Source organism: Pelodiscus sinensis, chromosome 8, assembly GCF_052426305.1.
Source record: "Pelodiscus sinensis isolate ZL-2025 chromosome 8, ASM5242630v1, whole genome shotgun sequence".
NCBI lineage: Eukaryota > Metazoa > Chordata > Testudines > Trionychidae > Pelodiscus > Pelodiscus sinensis.
The window spans coordinates 55,167,219-55,186,839 of NC_143059.1; the positions used below are offsets into that span (position 1 = coordinate 55,167,219).

The 19,621-nt window shown below is 46.0% G+C and overlaps 1 protein-coding gene across 1 annotated transcript in view; it reads right to left on the bottom strand.

Moving 5' to 3' along the window:
- LOC102452020 (scavenger receptor cysteine-rich domain-containing protein DMBT1-like) overlaps positions 1-18,679 on the bottom strand; it is a 64,257-nt gene extending 45,578 nt beyond the window's left edge. Inside the window, exons 1-4 of the mRNA XM_089780350.1 lie at positions 18,591-18,679; positions 8,760-9,098; positions 5,084-5,395; positions 712-1,023 (exon numbers count right to left, since the gene is read on the bottom strand). Coding sequence (XP_089636476.1) covers positions 712-1,023; positions 5,084-5,395; positions 8,760-9,098; positions 18,591-18,654 — 1,027 coding nt within the window. The 5' untranslated portion in view covers positions 18,655-18,679. The remainder of the gene's footprint in view (positions 1-711; positions 1,024-5,083; positions 5,396-8,759; positions 9,099-18,590) is intronic.
- Positions 18,680-19,621: the final 942 nt, after the last annotated feature.

Here is a 19,621-nt window from a genome sequence, read left to right on the forward strand (position 1 = left end):
GGGTCCACTCTGTGTGGACATGCTAGTTTGAATTAGCAAAACGCTAATTCAAACTAGTTTTTTAGTCTGGATGCGTTAGTTCGAATTAGCTTAGTTCGAATTAACTAATTCGAACTAACTTAGTTCGAATTAGCGCTGTAGTGTAAACATACCCTAAGGGATTTATCCTTAATGCTATTATTTTCATGGAATCTTATAGAAGTACACACAATTCCCACAGGCCTTTCTATGAGTCACTGGGCCACCTAACCTTCATATGTCTATTCTTAGGAGTGGTAGATAACAAAAGAACCAATTATCTCAAATTTCATTGGAGGATTTTTAGGTTGGATAGTTGGAAAAACTATTTCACTAAGAGAGTGGTGAAGCACTGGCATAGGTGATCTTGTCAGATGGTGGAATATCTGCACAGAGGTTTTAAGGGCAGCCTTAACAAAGCTCTGGCTGGAGTGATTTTGTTGGGGTTGGACCTGCTTTGAGCAGGTGTTGGACTAGATAACCTTCTGAGGTCTCTACCAGCTTTAATCTTGAATGATTCTATGGCTATATGGCAACATGCCTTCAATGAAGACATACAGAGACATACACACACACACACACACATTCTTGCCCGTAGCTGCCCCAGGACTGTTTTTATGACCTTCTCACTTGGCTACACTGATGTGATTCTCAGAAATATAACAGATGTGATAACAATAGCAATGGGAGTACCTGAGCAGATGACACTGGCATCCTCACGGTGGTTACAGTTATGTCTTCCCCACCCCTGGTGTGAGCACTGCCACAGAGAGGATTCATTCCCTCTGCACTGCACGTCATCCAGGAGAATATTTCCGGAGCCTTCACCAAAGCGGGCATTCATGGGGGCCTCAGTAGCCTGGCCACATCCAAGCTGTCTGCACACAACCTGTGCATCTGCTATGTCCCAGGCATCATCACAGACTGTTCCCCAGCTTCCACTGTAATAGACTTCAACGCGACCGGAGCACCTGTCCTGCCCGTTCACCAGTCTCAGTGATGTACCTTGGAAAAGCACAGGAAACAATACTATTAATGTTAACACAATTAGCTCGTATTCAGTGTCATACATTCCAGAAGTTCCTCCAGTGCTCAGGTGGGATTCTTCACCCTACTACACTCCCTCATGTCTGGGTGCAGTATTTTCTCCTCTATTCATTCAGCCATCTCTACAGGTTAACCGCCGAGGATACTGAGTGATGGTCCTTGTTTTATCTGTGCCCCCTCTTTGGGGTGCCATGTGCCCACTAGATTTGGGAATAGGAATAGAGCAGTTTCTTTCTTCCCTTTCACAATCATCTCTTATGACCACATTCAGTCCTCGGTACCTTGCTGAGAAACGTTCATGTTCTGAGAAGAGAAACTAAATATATTGAAAGGAGACAGAAAGGGCTTGACTGTAGGATCACAGAGGATCACACTGTAAGGGTATGTCTACACTACAGCACTAATTCGAACTAACTTAATTCGAATTAGTTAATTCGAACTAACGCGTCTAGAACTAAAAACTAGTTCAAATTAGTATTTTGCTAATTCGAACTCGCATGTCCACATTAAGTGGACCCTGAACCGGGCTTAAGGATGGCCGGAAGCAGTGCCGGCAGGGCATCAGAGGAGGACTTAGAGCGTGGAGATGCTGTCTCAGGCTAGCCGAGGGCTGCGCTTAAAGGGACCCGACCCCCACCCCGCACAGACAGTTCTCAGGGGTGCCCCACTTGCAAACCAGTCCTGGCTTGGAGTGCCCGGAGTACCCACACTGGGCACATCACAGCACTTGGCCATCAGCCCGGCTGCACTTGCCGCAGGCTGCCATATGGGGAGAGGGGGCAATTGGGGGGCTGCAGGAGAGCTTCCACCCCCAGAAGGCTGCAGAGTCAGCCCAGTACTCCCCATCGGGGACTCGTACCCCATTCCTCCCTCACCTCCTTCCACTTACCCTTCCCTAGCCCCTTTTCTTGATGTACCAAATAAAGGACAATTGTGTTCAAAAATGGAATCTGTCTTTATTGAACAAAACTGGGGGAGACTGGGAAAAGGAGGTGGGGGAGGGGAAGAGAGAGGCTGGGAGAGGGCAGGGCAACTACAATGATGAGGGGTTGGGAACAGGTCCCATATGAAGAGAGGCTAAAGAGATTGGGACTTTTCAGCTTAGAAAAGAGGAGACGGAGGGGGGACAGGATAGAGGTCTCTAAAAGCAGGAGTTGGGTGGAGACGGTGCATACAGAAAAGTTCTTCATTAGTTACCATAAAGAAGGACTAGAGGACACCAAAGGAAAGGAATGGGTAGCAGGCTTCAAACTAGTAAGAGAAAGTTGTTCTTCACAAAGCAAAGAGTCAACCTGTGGAACTCCTTGCTGCAGGAGGCTGTGAAGGCTAGAACTAGAACAGAGTTTAAAGGGACATGAGATCAAGTCATGGAGGTTGGGTCCATGGAGTGCTATTAGCCAGGGGGTAGGAGTGGTGTCCCTGCCCAAGGTTTGTGGAAGGCTGGAGAGGGATGGCACGAGGCAAATGGCTTGGTCACTGTCTTCGGTCCATCCCCTCCAAGGTCCCTAGGGTCGGCCGCTGTTGGCAGACAGGCTACTGGGCTAGATGGACCTTTGGTCTGACCCAGGACAGCCATTGTAAGCTCAGGGCTCAGGGTCGGGGGTCTCAGTGGACCCCCTTGATTTTCATGCACATCTGCTCCTGGGTGGCCATGCTGGCAGCTCTCCTGCCCTAGACGGCCACTTTCCTGTGCCTAGTGCGGAGATCGTGGACGAAGTGCACGATCTCCGCACTAGCCCAGGCGGATTCCCGCCTCTTGTGGTCCCGGGCAAGCTCCCAGGAGCCGCCAGCCTGGTCCTGGGAAGAGGAGGAGGGCTGGGGGGCGTCGGGTGGCTGGCTTGAGCCGTGCCAGGTGCAGGGTCTGCTGGCTGGGTGCTGGCAGGCTTGCACCTGGCACGGGCACCGTAGCCAGCCCGTGCCCCTTTAAGGGGTCTGGGGCCGGGAGGGGGGCAATAGAGTTTCCCTGGTGTTGGCCAGAGTGGCCACCAGGGAAAGCTGGGGAGGGCTAGCCTCCCACTAGTTCGAATTAAGGGGCTACACACCCCTTAATTCGAACTAGCTAGTTCGAACTAGGCTTAATCCTCGTAAAATGAGGATTACATAGTTCGAACTAAGCGCTCCGCTAGTTTGAATTAAGTTCAAACTAGCGGAGCGCTAGTGTAGCGCCTATGAAAGTTAGTTCGAACTAACATCCGTTAGTTCGAACTAACTCTGTAGTGTAGACATACCCTAAGTTCCACAGCTTGACTAAGTCACAGATACCTGTAGGAATAAGGCAGCCTACAAATATCTGAATGGTGCAAACACCAAAAAAGAAGAGGAATGATTTATAGTGGCACGTGTTACTTTCATTAGCAGAAGTGAATGAAATTTTAAGAAAGGGTACATTCTGGCTAAATGGCTAAACAACATGAAAAACATGTCTAAGAGTGAGGTCTGAAAAACTGTGGAATTAGTGTCCAATGCAGTGCTAGGGACCTAATGAGTCAGGAAATTTCAAACAAAACAGAGCAAAATCTTAGCAAATATACTGTTCATAAGGGACCAGTCCAAATCCCTTTGAAGTCACAAAGCTGGAGTTGGATCAAACACCTACTACCTAAAAGAAGTCTTTCCCATCTCATAATGTTATGACTCCTGGGTGCCTGGAACTGAAGGCAGAATATTGTTCTGTGAAGTTATATGTTATCTTTAAAACAGATGTGTAAAAAAGGATCATGTAATAAAAGAAAAATGGTAACAAGGCTGAGAAAAGGGTTAAAGGCCACAATAGGCATTTCCAAGGTACCGAGGGGACCTAGCAAAGAAAAAAAAAAAAAAAAAAAAAAAAGAGAGAGAGAGAGAGCCTGAGTGTCTCAAAGTGTTTTAAAGATAGAGGAACTGATTCACATCTCTCTTTCATGGCTTAGGAAGTCTCCTATAGGAGAAGCCTCAGAAGTTTATAATTCCCTTCAGAAGCTCATAATTTAGTGAGCTCATAATTTAGTGAGATTTGGGCAAATTTTTCCAGAGGTGGCTGAAGAACCACTGCCCTGACTCCAGAGTAGCCATTCTGTCAACTCTCAAGTCCTTGCTGTAAAGCATGGAGATTCAAAAGCTTCCCAATGACATAGCTGTAAGGATTGTATAATTGTACTCTTGTTACAAATATCTTTGCAATTGCATCAGTATATTGGTAACTGAATGCTCTGCCTTATTTGTGTAGGTGATCTAGCTGATTATAGGTCCCCAATTCTGATTTCCTTTCAAACAGATATCACTACAATGCTATCAGTGGAATTACAATGGTGTAAAATGGAACTAGAATCAGACCCTTTAGGTCAAATTCTGCTGACATAGGTGCAAATCCGGATTGACACCAGTTTTAGTGATTTTACATAAGGGTGCACAAACTATGGATTTACACCAGCTTCAGTGGTTTGGGCATAAGGCTGCCCAAAGTGTGACCCACAGAGCTGGCACTGTAGATGTGAATGTGGGGTTGAGGGCCAACGCCATTGCTCTCAGGACATTTGCACTGCTGAAACAAAAACTGCAAGACAAGCTGTCTAAGACTTACAAACGAAAAAACCTTCATGAAGGGTTTGCATAGCTACCATTCCCAGGAGTGCTGTCAGGGAAAGGCAAAGGAGCAAAGGTAAAGCTGGTGGCATTACCTTCCCTATCCCCCCACAACAACACTACTACAAATAACAGCTTAGCAAAGGTCTCCAGAGTTATGAAGCATTATATGAAGCAGGCCAGTTTAGCAGAGGAAAAAAGAGCCCACTGAAGACAAAGCCCAGAGGGTTGAAACATCACCATTAAATGTGAGATGCAGCAAGATTGCCTCTCTGGAGTGGGTCTCTAAGGTAATGTTTGCAGCTGCCATAAAACCAGCTGAGTAACTTCTTTTCCTCTCAGGAGTGCACAACCATGGTCTCGAGACTGAAGGACGGCTACTACTAATACTACTTCCCATTTGGTGGTTTGGATGTTATTCGTCATGAATACATGAAAACAATAGCAATGGGAATACCTGAACAGATGACACTGGCGTCCTCACGGTGAACACAGTTATGTCTGCCCCACCCCTGGTGCGAGCACTGGTCCAGAGAGGATTCGTCCCCTCTGCACTGCACATTATCCAGGAGAATACTTCCGGAGCCTTCACCAAAGCGGGCATTCATGGGGGCCTCAGTGGCCTGGCCACACTCGAGCTGTCTGCACACAACCTGTGCATCTGCTATGTCCCAAGCATCATCACAGACTGTTCCCCAGCTTCCACTGTAATAGACTTCGACACGACCGGAGCAACTGTCCTGTCCGTTCGCCAGTCTCAGTGACGAACCTTTGAAAAACAGACAGAAAATAATTTTCACCCAGCTATTGAACTCTAGAGATGTTTACTCGTTATGAAGTTGGCCACTGTGGTTTTATGAAATTTGCAAAACTGATGTTTTTCTTTTACTAAGATAGTATATTATTTGCACATATAGTTTTTGCAATCATAGTACTACACTCCTTCCCCTCCTCCCCCATGGAAATACCAAGCAATATTCCCTGTAATCTTTCCATTCATGTGAAGAATCAATTTTTATGTGCACCGAAGCATGTGTGGATGTGCATCACCACTAGAAAGAAAACCTAACTGTGGGTGCTCTACTAATCAGCTGGGCAACATTTGAATCTTTCCTGAGTGGCTGCACAAGTGCACAGTTTACAAGTACTACTGATACCAAATGAGGACTATGCAATTAATTTGTTAATCAGAAGCAATGTGTATCAATTCACAAGCATTTGATCATACCTGGCCTGACTGTCCAACCTTACTCAAGTTAAGTTGCACTTACTCATGCTATAATTATAAGCCTTGCCTCAACTGGGTGGTCTCAATGGGGCTACATGTGTGTCTATGGCATCCCAACATCCTTGTTGGAGCATTCCCCTATGTAAGTTTGACTCTGCATGGTTAATGGTGACAGACTCATCCCCCATTGTCAGATATGTCGTGAAACATTTAAACAAACACATTATTATAAAGAAAATGTGTTACTAAATCTCTGTTCTCCTGATGATTTGGAATGTACAAGGGCTGATAAAAGTCACAAGAGAAAATAAAACCCATACTTGAGCAGCAATCATAGTTTGGCTCTAACTTTGATATTGGAAGCAAAGCACAATGTGTTGTACTGTTTGTCTGTGACGATGAGGGACAAGTATCTAAAGCCTGGCACTGGGATATTTTAGCTAACTAATCGCAACAGAACCAGGGTATGTCTACACTACCCCACTAGTTCGAACTAGCGGGGTAATGTAGGCATACCGCACTTGCAAATGAAGCCCGGGATTTGAATTTCCCAGGCTTCATTTGCATAAGCGGGGCGCCGCCATTTTTAAAACCCCGCTCGTTCGAACCCCGTGCAGCGCGGCTACAGGGGCACGAACTAGGTAGTTCGAACTAGGCTTCCTAGTTCGAACTACCGTTACCTCTCGTGGAATGAGGAGTAACGGTAGTTCGAACTAGGAAGCCTAGTTCGAACTACCTAGTTCGTGCCCCGTGTAGCCGCGCTGCACGGGGTTCGAACAAGCGGGATTTTAAAAATGGCGGCGCCCCGCTTATGCAAATGAAGCCTGGGAAATTCAAATCCCGGGCTTCATTTGCAAGTGCGGTATGCCTACATTACCCTCCTAGTTTGAACTAGGAGGGTAGTGTAGACATACCCCCAGGGATTTCATTGTTTTATATTTGTACACTGTCATTTCAATCTGATTCACTCCCCGGCAATGTTGCATGTTTTGGAAGTGTTGGTGTAGCGATACCAGTCCCCCACAACAACCAGGAGTCATACACAAAGCAAGCTGCTCACTGGTCTTTGATAAGTCTCACTGGAAATCACTGCTTTGAGTCCCTGCCTTTTGCCTGTTTATTCAGCTTCTGGAGCTATCCCAACAGAACACTTCCCAGTGACAGGCACATCTGTTAACGCTGTCAGTGATGCTAAGGACTCTGGAAAGTGAATTAGAAAAGTATGATAGGGAAGCACCACTACAAGGTGACTTATCTAGTAAAATCAGAAAAAGAAGTGACTCCAGGAAAAATTACATTTACCTCTGCCGGTTTCTGCCATTTCATGGCAATTTGGGGTGTATATAGGAGCCAGGAGCTCAGTACTTGCACTTTGAAATGATGGGCACCTCAGCTCTTTAACTCAGCAGGGACAACATAATAAAGAGCACATTATTTAAAGCAAGGTTGAGAAAAGACTCACTAACTGACAAGTGCCCCTATGTGGTAGATGGTGGAGCTGGCAATGCAAAGAGATAATGAGGGTCTTTAAAAATGATAAAAGATGAGTAAAATGCTGTTTTTATTAAATGGACATTTGAATGCATTTTATGAATTACAAATCAAATAATGAAAGACAAGAGGCAGTCACAAACTAGAACATAATTACTAAAGGAGAGTGAACGAAGAAGAACATATATTCAGATCTATAATTCTAGATGGAGAACGTGTGAGAGCTAATGTAGCAGACTCGTGTCCTCTGTGGATTGGGCACAGAAGAAGTCCTCTAACACACATTCACCAGCAGGTTACATACTTTCTCTGGTCAAAGAAAGGTCATCCCAAGCATCAGATGCCGCAGCAATTCAAATTCTGAACAAGCCTACATCTGACAGCATCCTCCTGGCCAGTACACCATGAACTGAGATACAGCCTCCAGAGCTAAAACACATGAGCAGCTGCAGCTCGATTTTAAGACCCAAGACTCTCAAGCAGGGGGTGTAACAGACTCATCCTCTGTGGAACAGCACAGAGGGGTACACATAACCAGCCAATCACCCAAGGGTTCTGTTAATGCCAAAGTTAAGTACGTCTGGGACAGCAATTGGGAAAAGGAAATTGGATATTTGTGAGATGAGTGTGTAGTATATTTCTTATTATTCTTTGCTCTTGGAAAACCCATTAGGTCAGTTTCTGGGAGGTGGGGGGAGGAAACCTTTGCAGGGTTCTCTTTATATCACAGAGGTCAAGTTCTTGATGCAGGAGTAGGATTTCCCCACTCCCACTTGCAGAAAATAAAGCATCACATAACAAATGCCGTTGATTTCATGGGATCTTATTGAAGCATGCAATCCTCACAGGCCTTTGTATGGATCACTGAGCCACCTGACCTTCATATAGATACATGACAACAGGACTGCAGCGAACACACACACACACTTTTGAGCTGCCTCACGATCAGTTTTTTATGGTGAGCTTCCTACTTGGCAATCTGGATATAGATGTAGGAACTAGCAGTGTACAAGGTGCTACAGCACCTACAGGCTCCCAGCCTAGAACCCAGGGACCGAGCTGCCTCTCCAAGCACCACGGGCTCTGCTGCCAGCCCTACACCATGCGACTCAGCTGCTACCCCATGCTCCAGGGGCTCTCCTGCTGGGTCTGGAATCTGTGCGCTGGTGAGATATGCTTTTGCCACACAAACTGGGGACTCTGCTGCCAGCCCTGTGCCTTGGGTCCCAGCTGCTGGCCCCACACATTGCAGCTTGCTCCCAGCATTGGCTGGGGGGGCAGAGGGGAAGAGGGAGGACAGGAGTAAAGAGGGTGGTGTTAGCACCCCCAGTCTCAAAACTGTTCCCATGCAACTGGGTGTGAATATTACTTCTCAAAAATACAATTGATGTGAAAATAACAGAAATCTCAGTACCTGAGCAGATGACACTGGCATCCTCACGATGGACACAGTTGTGTCTTCCCCACCCCTGGTGTGAGCACTGCCACAGAGAGGATTCATTCCCTCTGCACTGCACGTCATCCAGAAGAATATTTCCGGAGCCTTCACCAAAGCGGGCATTCATGGGGGCCTCAGTGGCCTGGCCACATCCGAGCTGTCTGCACACAACCTGTGCATCTGCTATGTCCCAGGCATCATCACAGACTGTACCCCAGCTTCCACTGTAGTAGACTTCAACGCGACCGGAGCACCTGTCCTGTCCGTTCGCCAGTCTCAGTGATATGGAAATATCCGTGGCTGAGGTTATGTGATCTGAAAAGGTTGACAGGAGACAGAAGAGAAAATAAGGTTCTGTAATAGCCACTGGAATCTGTTACTTGGATGAAGGGTGGTTTTTTTTTAACAATAAGAGAAAGCACATTGATGGTCAGATTCTGTACTATGAGCAGATTCTGCTGAGAGGAGTTGAGAAAAGATTAATCAGTAAGGGTATGTCTACAATACAGCACTAATTCGAACTAACTTAATTCGAATTAGTTAATTCGAACTAAGCTAATTTGAACTAGTGCATCTAGATCTAAAAACTAGTTCAAATTAGCATTTTGCTAATTCAAACTAGCATGTCCACATTGAGTGGACCCTGAACGAAAGTTAAGGATGGCCAGAAGCAGTGCCAGCAGGGCATCAGATTAGGACTTGAAAGAGCGTGGAGCTGCTGTCTCAGGCTAGCTGAGGGCTGTGCTTAAAGGGACCCGACCCCCACCCCAGACAGACAGTTCTCAGGGGTTCCCTGCTCGCTAGTCTAACTCGATGAGGGACAGCAAAGCAGTCCTGGCTTGGAGTGCCCTGAATGCCCACACTCGGCACATCACAGCACTCGGCCATCAGCCCGGCTGCACTTGCCTCAGGCTCACATTCGGGGGGCGGGACAATCAGGTGGCTGCAGGAGAGCTTCCATCCCGTGGAGCCTGTAGAGCCACCCCAGTCCTCCCCATCGGGGGCTCGTACCCCATTCCTCCCTCACCTCCCTAGCCCCCCTTCCTGATGTACAAAATAAAGGACACGTGTGTTCAAAAATAGATACTCTCTTTATTGAACAAAACTCGGGGAGACTGGGAAAAGGAAGTGGGAGAGGGGAAGAGAGAGGGTGGGAGAGGGGAGGGCAACTAAAATGATCAGGGGTTTGGAACAGGTCCCATATAAAGAGAGGCTAAAGAGACTGGGACTTTTCAGCTTAGAAAAGAGGAGACTGAGGGGGATATGATAGAGGTCTATAAAAGCATAAGTGGTGTGAAGAGGGTGCATAAAGAAAAGTTCTTCAATAGTTCCCATAATAGAAGGACAAGAGGACACCAAATGAAATGAATGGGTAGCAGGCTTCAAACTAATAACAGAAAGTTCTTCTTCACAAAGCAAAGAGTCAGCCTGTGGAACTCCTTGCTGCAGGAGGCTGTGAAGGCTAGAACTAGAACAGAGTTTAAAGAGAAGTGAGATAAAGTCATGGAGGTTGGGTCCCTGGAGTGGTATTAGCCGGGGGTAGAAATGGTGTCCCTGGCCTCTGTTTGTGGAAGGCTGGAGATGGATGGCCCGAGACAAATGGCTTGGTCATTGCCTTCGATCCATCCCCTCCAGGGTACCTAGTGTGGGCCGCTGTCGGCAGACAGGCTACTGGGCTAGATGGACCTTTGTTCTGACCCAGTACGGCCATTCTTATGTTTTTATGTTCTAAGCTCAGGGCTCAGGGTCGGTTGTCTCACTGGACCACCTTGATTTTCATGCAAACCTGCTCCTGGGTGGCCAGACTGGCAGCTATTCTGCCCTAGATGGCCACTTTCCTGTGCCTGGTGCGGAGGTCGTGGACGTTGGAGGCTTCCCCCCAAACCTCGATGAGGTCCCTGATCTCCGCACTAGACCAGGAGGGCGCCCACCTACTGTGGCCCCGGGCAGGCTCCCGGGAGCCGCCAGCCTGGTCCTGGGAAGAGGCGGAGGGCTGGGTGGCAGCGGGTGGCTGGCTCGTGCTGTGCCAGGTGCTGGGTCTGCTGGCTTTATGCTGGCAGGCTTGCACCTGGCATGGGCACCGTAGCCAGACCGTGCCCCTTTAAGGGCTCCGGGGCCGGGAGGGGGGCAGACAAGTTTCCCTGGTTGTGCCCAGAGTGGCCACCAGGGCAAGCTGGGGAGGGCTAGCCTCCCACTAATTCGAATTAAGTGGCTACACAGACCTTAATTCGAACTACTTAATTCGAACTAGGCGTTAGTCCTTGTAGAATGAGGTTTACCTAGTTCGAATTAAGAGCTCCGCTGGTTCGAATTAAGTTCGAACTAGAGGTTTGTATGTGTAGCACCTATCATAGTTAATTCGAACTAATGGCTGTTAGTTTGAATTAACTTTGTAGTGTAGACATACTCTAAGTCAGTAATAGTTCCTGAATTTTTTTGCCAAGCCCCAAACCCACTGGGTTGGGCCTGCTCTGTCAATGGTATTCTAGGTAACAGACACTAGCTGGGGATTACTGGGGTGCAACGTACACTGGCAACATTCCTTCCACTTCCCACCAGAAGCACTGGATTCTCTGGGGAGAGTGGCATGTAGAAATTATCTCTACGTTCTAGATGAGTGAGGTATTTCCTCTGAATTCAAATAAATTATTTAAGCCACCATTGGACGGCTGGCTGTATACATGCTAAGCAATTTTTAGAAACATACTGAAGAGGGAAACTGGGAGGGCAGATATAAGTATTTGGTGGGAGGAAATTAGTAATTGATATGCATTTCTTTAGGTGTGATAGCAAAATTGCTTTTGATTCCTAACATGTAATCTTTGTCGTCATCTATGAACTGATTATGATAAAATACTGATATTTAACAGGATAGCTTTTTCATCCATAGGAGAGTTTGTCAGCTACAATGATATTTGGTAGTGGCATTCTGAAGTCATAATTAATGAAGGACCTGAAAAGAGCTTTTGAGAGAGTGTAGCAGATGAAGAAAGAAAGGGTGCTGTTGAGAACTAAGATGGAAGACTATCTGCTGTCCTGCCACCTTTTGAGGTTTTCACTGCAGAATTGGCCCAGGCTTTTAATTTAGTGTTGCCCTTCTGATCCAAATTTAGTGGTACTTTCAAACTGGACTAGCATATATGGCTGTAGGTACGAGCTAGAACCTGGAATTTGCTTTAATGTGGGCTTGTAACCTGCTTTGCTAGCAGTGAGGGTACAGACTAAATCGGAGACCTGCACGACAGACTGCTGGCTAAACCAGAGCTCTGCCACAACAGCCTGGCTGAAAATGGCAATAGAAGCCAGGCCCATGCCTAAGGGACTAATGGGAAACAGCTGTGGGCCTCATTAGCCAGCGGCCTAGATAAGGTAGCCAGAGGGGGAGGAGCTAAAGAGTGCTTCCCCAGCCAGAAGGAGAGTCTAGCTGAGTTTTTGTTGTGAACAAAAAAAAAAGTTTTGTGGCTAGAAGGTGGTGGGAAATTGGCATGGACAGTAAAAGGCATAGGTGACTGCACCATAAAGGGTCTCAGGTTGATTTGTGGACCAAGAAGGGATCCCAGGATGAGGGGCCTGGGTGAGGACCTTGCCACACCTCATATTCCTCCAATGCCTTCCCATGTGCTGAGAAGGGCAGACAAATTCTCTTACAACTTCCGGGGAAAGAATGATAGAGTGGCTCAGCTTACTGTAGCACAAAGGACTATGGGTGATATCTCCAGAGGTCCTAGTGATATATGGGGGGAGTGCAGAACCAGTGAAAGTTTCAGAGGGGTGGCCATGTTAGTTTGTTTAAAAAAAAAAAGGAATGAGTTGTTCCATGGCTCCTTAAAGATGAATCCATTTATTTGGGCATAAGCTTTCATGGACTGAAGAACACTTCATTGGATGCACGAAGAGGAAAGTACAGTTTGGCAGGAATATATATACCTGGGCTATGTCTAGACTGGCATGATTTTCCGGAAATGCTTTTAACGGAAAAGTTTTCTGTTAAAAGCATTTTCAGAAAAGAGCGCCTAGATTGGCACGGACGCTTTTCCGCAAAAGTACTTTTTGCGGAAAAGTGTCCGTGCCAATCTAGATGCGCTTTTGTGCAAAAAAGCTCCGATTGACATTTAGCCATCGGAGCTTTTTTGTGCAAAACAGTACTGTGCTGTCTACACTGGCCCTCTTGTGCAAATGATTTGCACAATAGGGCTTTTGCCCGAATGGGAGCAGCATAGTATTTCTGCAAGAACACTGACAATCTTACATGAGATCTTCAGTGTTCTTGCGGAAATTCAAGCGGCCAGTGTAGACACCTGGCAAGTTTTTCCGCAAAATCAGCTGCTTTTGCGGAAAAACTGGCCAGTCTAGACACAGCCATGTGGAAAGATGAGGGAGGACTATACAGAGGACGAGTGCTAATGAGGCCAATTTGGTCAGGGTAGATGTGTCCCACTCTCAACAATTGATTAAAAGATGAAAATACCAAAAGGGGGAAAACCACATTTTGCAGTCAGCTAGCCGCTATTCAGTGTTCCCTATTCAGACCCAGTCTGATAGTGTCAAGTTTGCATATGAATTTCAGCTCTGTAGTTTCCACCCGGAGGAGCCCACACAGCCACCCTAGTCCTCCCCATTGGAGGCTTGTACCCCATTGCTCCCTCACTTCTTTTCACTTACCCCTCCTTCGCCCCCCCTTCCTGATGTAAAAAATAAAGGACATGTGTGTTCAAAAATAGAAACTCTCTTTATTTAACAAAAAGGAGGAGGGGGGGCAGGATTAATCTCTGGGGAGACTGGGAAAAGGAGGAGGGAGAGGGGAAGAGAGAGGGTGGGAGAGGGAAGGGGGAAATCTGGGAGGAGGGAGCTGGAAGGGAGAAGCCAGGGGAAGGAGGAGGGGAAGTATAAAACTATGGTGTGCCATATCTTCAGTACTGTGTACAGATGTGGTCTCCTCACCTCAAAAGAGATATTTTGGCCTTAGAAAGGGTTCAGAATAGGGCAACTAAAATGATTAGGGGCTTGGAACAGGTCCCATATGAAGAGAGGCTAAAAAGACTGGGACTTTTCAGCTTAGAAAAGAGGAGACGGAGGGGGGATATGATAGAGATCTATAACATCATTAGTGGTGTGGAGAGGGTGCATAAAGAAAAGTTCTTCATTAGTTCCCATAATAGAAGGACTGGAGGACACCAAATGAAATGAATGGGTAGCAGGCTTCAAACTAATAACAGAAAGTTCTTCTTCACAAAGCAAATAGTCAACCTGTGGAACTCCTTGCCACAGGAGTCTGTGAAGGCTAGAACTATAACAGAGTTTAAAGAGAAGTTAGATAAATTCATGGAAGTTGGGTCCATGGAGTGCTATTACCCAGGGGATAGGAACGGTGTCCCTGGCCTCTGTTTGTGGAAGGCTGGAGATGGATGGCCCGAGACAAATGGCTTGGTCTTTGTCTTGAGTCCATCCCCTCTGGGGTAGCTGGTGTTGGCCTTGTCGGCAGACAGGCTACTGGGCTAAATGAACCTTTGGACTGGCCCAGTACGGCTGTTCTTATGTTCTAAGCTCAGGGCTCAGGGTCGGTGGTCTCACTGGACCACCTTGAATTTCATGCAAACCTGATCCTGGGTTTGCATGTGGCCTTTGGTGGCCAGGCTGGCAGCTATCCTGCCCTAGACGGTCACTTTCCTGTGCCTAATGTGGAGGTCATGGACTTTGGAGGCCTCCCCCCAAACCTCGATGAGGTCCATGATCTCCGCACTAGATGAGGCAGGCGCCCGCCTCTTGCTGCCTCATGCAGGCTCCTGGGAGCCGTCAGCCTGGTCCTGGGAAGAGGGGGAGGGTTGGGTAGCAGCGGGTGGCTGGCTCGTGCCGTGCCAGGTTGGCTCGTGCCGTGCCAGGTGCAGGGTCTGCTGGCTGGGTGCTGGCAGGCTTGCACCTGGCACAGGCACTGTAGCCAGACCGTGCTCCTTTAAGGGTGCCTGCGCCGGGAGGAGGGCAGAAGAATTTCCCTGGTTGTGCCCAGAGTGGCCACCAGGGCAAGCTGGGAAGAGCTAGCCTCCCACTAGTTCAAATTAAGTGGCCCTTATTTCGAACTACTTAATTCAAACTAGGTATTAGTCCTCATAGAATGAGGTTTACCTAGTTTGAATTAAGCGCACCGCTAGTTCGAATTAAGTTTGAACTAGCAGTTTGCATGTGTAGCACCTATGAAAGTTAATTCGAACTAATGGCTGTTAGTTCGAATTAACTTTGTAGTGTAGACATACCCCCAGAGAGTATAAAACAAACCTGTAGAAAACCTTTAAATAAGGGAGTAGTCACAAAGTTCAGATGTAGAGCAGGTGACAAACTCTATTCGGAGTTAGACATCTCACCTACTTACACACTTTTGAAAATCTTGTTAGCTGCTCTTTAGGCCCCCAAATGCATTAGAAAATCTGGCCCTTAAGGGCATGTCTAACAGCCTGAGGAAACAAGGCCCTCAGCAAGGGCTGACAGAATTGGACTGGCATGGCTTATGCTAACACACTAAATATAGCTGAGCATGAAGCATATGGTAGTTGTTACTCAGGCTCCGAAGTTGTACCCTCCATGCACTTCGAAGTTTGAGCTCCACCCCAACCACAATTTCCAAATGCTTTCTCCAGAGCTATATTTAGAACATTAGTGCAAACCACATTAGCCCAGCTGTATTGACCCAGGCTAAGGGCTTGGTCCCATGGGATGTGTGGACATACCCAAATGGGGTGGGATTTGGGGCTCCTAAGTAAGTTTTGAAAATGATGGAGGATCCCAAATCACTTTTGAAAATTGTGTTTTGGTCTTCAACAAGGGTGCGATCAGGGCAGCTGACAGGATTCTTGGTCCTTGGGCAAATGGGGGGAGGCATCTCTGCACTGCCAGAAGGGGTGGAGTATGGGGTGAAAGGTACAGGACACTGGGCTAGCCTCCCTCAACAGATGCTTAGGGCTGTCTTGAGTGTCCTACCCAAGGTTCGGGTGGCAATTTAAAGAGTCTGGGGCTCTGGGTGCTGCCATAGTAGCAGCAGCAGTGGCCGGGAGCCCTGGGCTCTTTTAAATCAGTGGGGCAGCTGCCCACATTCTCCCCCCCTGCTTCTTGGTGGGCCCAAGTGTGATAATGTGAGGGGCTGTGCCCCCTCAGGGGCTAGGGATGCCAGGTGTCCGGTTTTGAACTCGACAGTCAGGTATTTGAGCTTTCTGTCCAGGAAACAAATTGAGAAAATACTGGACATATAAATGTCTGGTATTTTCTAATTAAGTAAGTTTTATTATTATCATGAGTATCAGTACGTGAGCATGTCTACCAGCCAGGCAGAACGCAACTACACAATAGAGAGGGTGGGGGTGGGGCAGGGTGGGATGGAATCCCCAGGGCTGGACTTACCCATGTGCCCTTCTGGGACCATGCACGGGACGGGCAGCACCCGAGGATCTGTGTGCGCCTGGGCCAGCCCGCTCCCCACCAGCCAGTTCCCCCCACGCTCCATCCCCCGGCCAGCCCCGCTCCCCCCGACCCCCTCCCAGCCAAGCCTGCTTCCTGCTGGCCAGTTCCTCCCCCAACCCCCTGATCTCCCCCAGCCAGCCCCACTCCCCGCGACCTCCTCCCGGCCAGCCCCACTCCCCTCCTGGCTGGTCCTCACCCCCCTCCCTGATCTGAGATCAAGGTGGTAACCCTATCAGGGGCTGATCTAAAGCCATTGAAGTCAAGGAAGTCTTTCCACTGGCTTTAGGGCAGGCCCTTGGTTTCCATTGACTGCAATAGGAATTGAGGTTTTCCAGAGCATCACAGAATCAGGCCCCTCCCTTTGTAATATTTTCTATATAAAGTAGAACGTTAGGGTTATGAACAACAGTTACTAGCCAGAGTTATGAACTGGCCAGTCCACCACACACCACATTTGGAAACAGAAGTACAGTCAGGCAGCAGCAAGGGACAAAAAAAATAAGCAAATACAATACAGTGCTGTGTTAAACATAAACTAATGAAAAAAGGGAAAAGTTTAAAAAATAGTAAGGAAACTATCTCTGTGCTTGTTTTATTTAAATAAGACAGTTAAAAGCAGCATTTTTCTTTTACAGAGTAAAGTTTCAAAGCTGCATTAAGTCAATATTTAATTGTAAAGTTTTGAAAGAACAATAATAATGTTTTGTTCAGAGTTACAAACATTTCAGAATTTCAGACAATCTCCATTCTCAAGGTGTTTTTAACGCTGAGATTCTATTGTGTGGTTTTTAAAAGCAACATTGCTTATTAGAGATTCAGTCCTGTAAAACTTTGTTCAGGTAAGTAGACTCAATGATTTTGAAGTCTTGGGTGTGAAGGATTTGGTCTAAAAAATTTTGCACAATTTTCCCACTCTAAGGGTAGGTCTACACTACCACCCTAGTTCGAACTAGGGTGGTTAATGTAGGCAACCGGAGTTGCAAATGAAGCCCGGGATTTGAATTTCCCGGGCTTCATTTGCATGTTGCCAGGTGCCACCATTTTTAAATGTCCTCATTCCACGAGGAGTACAGGTAGTTTGGAATAGGAAGCCTAATCCGAACTACCTAGTTCGTGCCGTGTGTAGCCGAGGGTACGGAGTCCGAACTAGCGGACAATTAAAAATGGCGGCGCCTGGCAACATGCAAATGAAGCCCAGGAAATTCAAATCCTGGGCTTCATTTGCAACTCCGGTCACCTACATTAACCACCCTCGTTCGAACTAGGGTGGTAGTGTAGACATACCCTAAGATCAATTGATATGCAAAGAGAGGCTTTAAAGACCTAATCTGATTAAATCGCATCAGAGCCTTGTGCAGTAAGGTCAAACCACAATGAGAATAAAAACAAAGATTATTAAGTTTCTGCTGTGCTGGGATTTTACCACCTGTAGTCCTCTTAATCCTCTTGAATGATGAGCATCTCTCTTGTTTCAGACATAATTAAATGTAACCATCTTTTTCAACCTAAACTATGTACATTCACCTATTTTTTTCTCCTAATTGATAAAGAGACTGTTATCAGAGGGATAGCCACGTTAGTCTGTAACTGAAAAGAAAACTTAAAAAATAACAAATAGTCCTGCAGCACCTTAAAGACTGACAACATTTGTATCTTTCATGGGCACAACGCACTTCTTTATACCAAAGCTCATGATTCCATCTACAAATGTTGTTAGTCTCTAAAGAGCTGTAAGATTATTACTGGTAGTTATTTTTAAATTTTTTTCAGTGATGTACATGCTGGTCCTTTGAGTTCAAATTTTCTCATTAAAGATAACAAATGTACATGAAAAATTTTGAGATGTTGAGCTGGGGCTAATCTTTAAACACTTCATTCTTTGCTGCACATAGACTCAGTATTTTAAATTTATATGCTGCTGGGTTTGGGTTTTTTTTTTTTTTTTTTTTTGCCTCTGACACTGCTTTTTGTTGTCTCTATCCACATTTTAGAACCTTAACTGTACTAAGTAACTTAATTGAAATGGAAAACCAGAATATTGTAGAAGGAATATTTGCAAATTGAGGTTCCTGAAATGCAGAAGTTTGTAACACAGAAAACAATCACAATCATTACTGCTTTCCATTTCCAATTTAGAATATAAACTCTAAGGTTTTGACATTGGTCATGGAACTAAGAGATAAACTGAAATAGAAGTTTCATTGTACTAAGCCATTTAGCAATTTCACTAATGTTTTTACTGTTATTATGTTCAGCTGCCACCAATTTCCAACAAGTTATATTTTTCTGTAATGAAATCCAGTCTTTAATATTTGTATGCAAAAATGAAAAAAGCCATCTGATAAGTTTTAGATACAGTACCTGGGTGATGCAGGATAGTGGCACTGAATAGCAGCATCCAGGTGAAAATCATCTGAGGCTCCATTTGTCACTTGGTTTTCTGCTAACCTAAACAAATGAAGTTTCAGAATTTATATGAACTCTAGTCTATACAGGAGGGGGTGTGCCCATGAAATTTGATCATGCTTCTTGAACATCCAAATCAATGTCAAGGAAGCAATTTAGAGGATATTTTTATTTCACAGTGTCTATAGACCAAGACATCCACAGATCGCTATCTCTCCAGAAAAGAATGGGACTGATTCCAGACACAAACCAAATATTTGTGTGGCCATGCATAATGCCATACTTCGATGTAATTGTTCCAGGAAGTGATGGCTCCCAGATGTTATGATATCAAGGAAGGATGTCAACACAATAACTTCTTAGCTTTCCAAATGCCAAAGGGCCACACTGCAGACAATAAGTCTATTGTTGCAGGAATCGGCCTGCCTTTTGATTAATTCTTTTTTATTGGAGTCTTGATGTACTAACAAAGCAGTTTGTCATAATGATCAGGAAGAAGTTACTGCTCCCTGATCCCATGAGCAGTAGGGTTGGTTCTATGCCATGTCCAGGGTAGACCTGAACAATCTTGAGGCTCTTCAAAAGTACACTAATTGATCATAATCCTCAACAGGCCATTTGTCCTCTTTTATTGCTGGAAAACTGCAGTGGCGATCCAGCTGCTTTCCACTCCCTTTTAACCCTGAACCTATTTAAGGAATTAGTAACATGTTAAGTGTTCACTTGAAGATACGATTATCATACTGTGGATGTAACACAAATTCATGATACTATTTGAAGTTGCCCAAATTGTCTGCTGCACAGTCCTACAGTACAGCTTTGTGAAGTTTTTTTCTTATCGTTCCGATCAAACTCTGACCTAGCCTCAAACAAGACACACAGACTACATAACAATCCCCTTTGTTACATTTTCTTCAAGAACTAAGTTTGTACAATTTCTAGCAAAACTGGGGTTTCGATCTACTGATAAATTGGTGGCAATATAA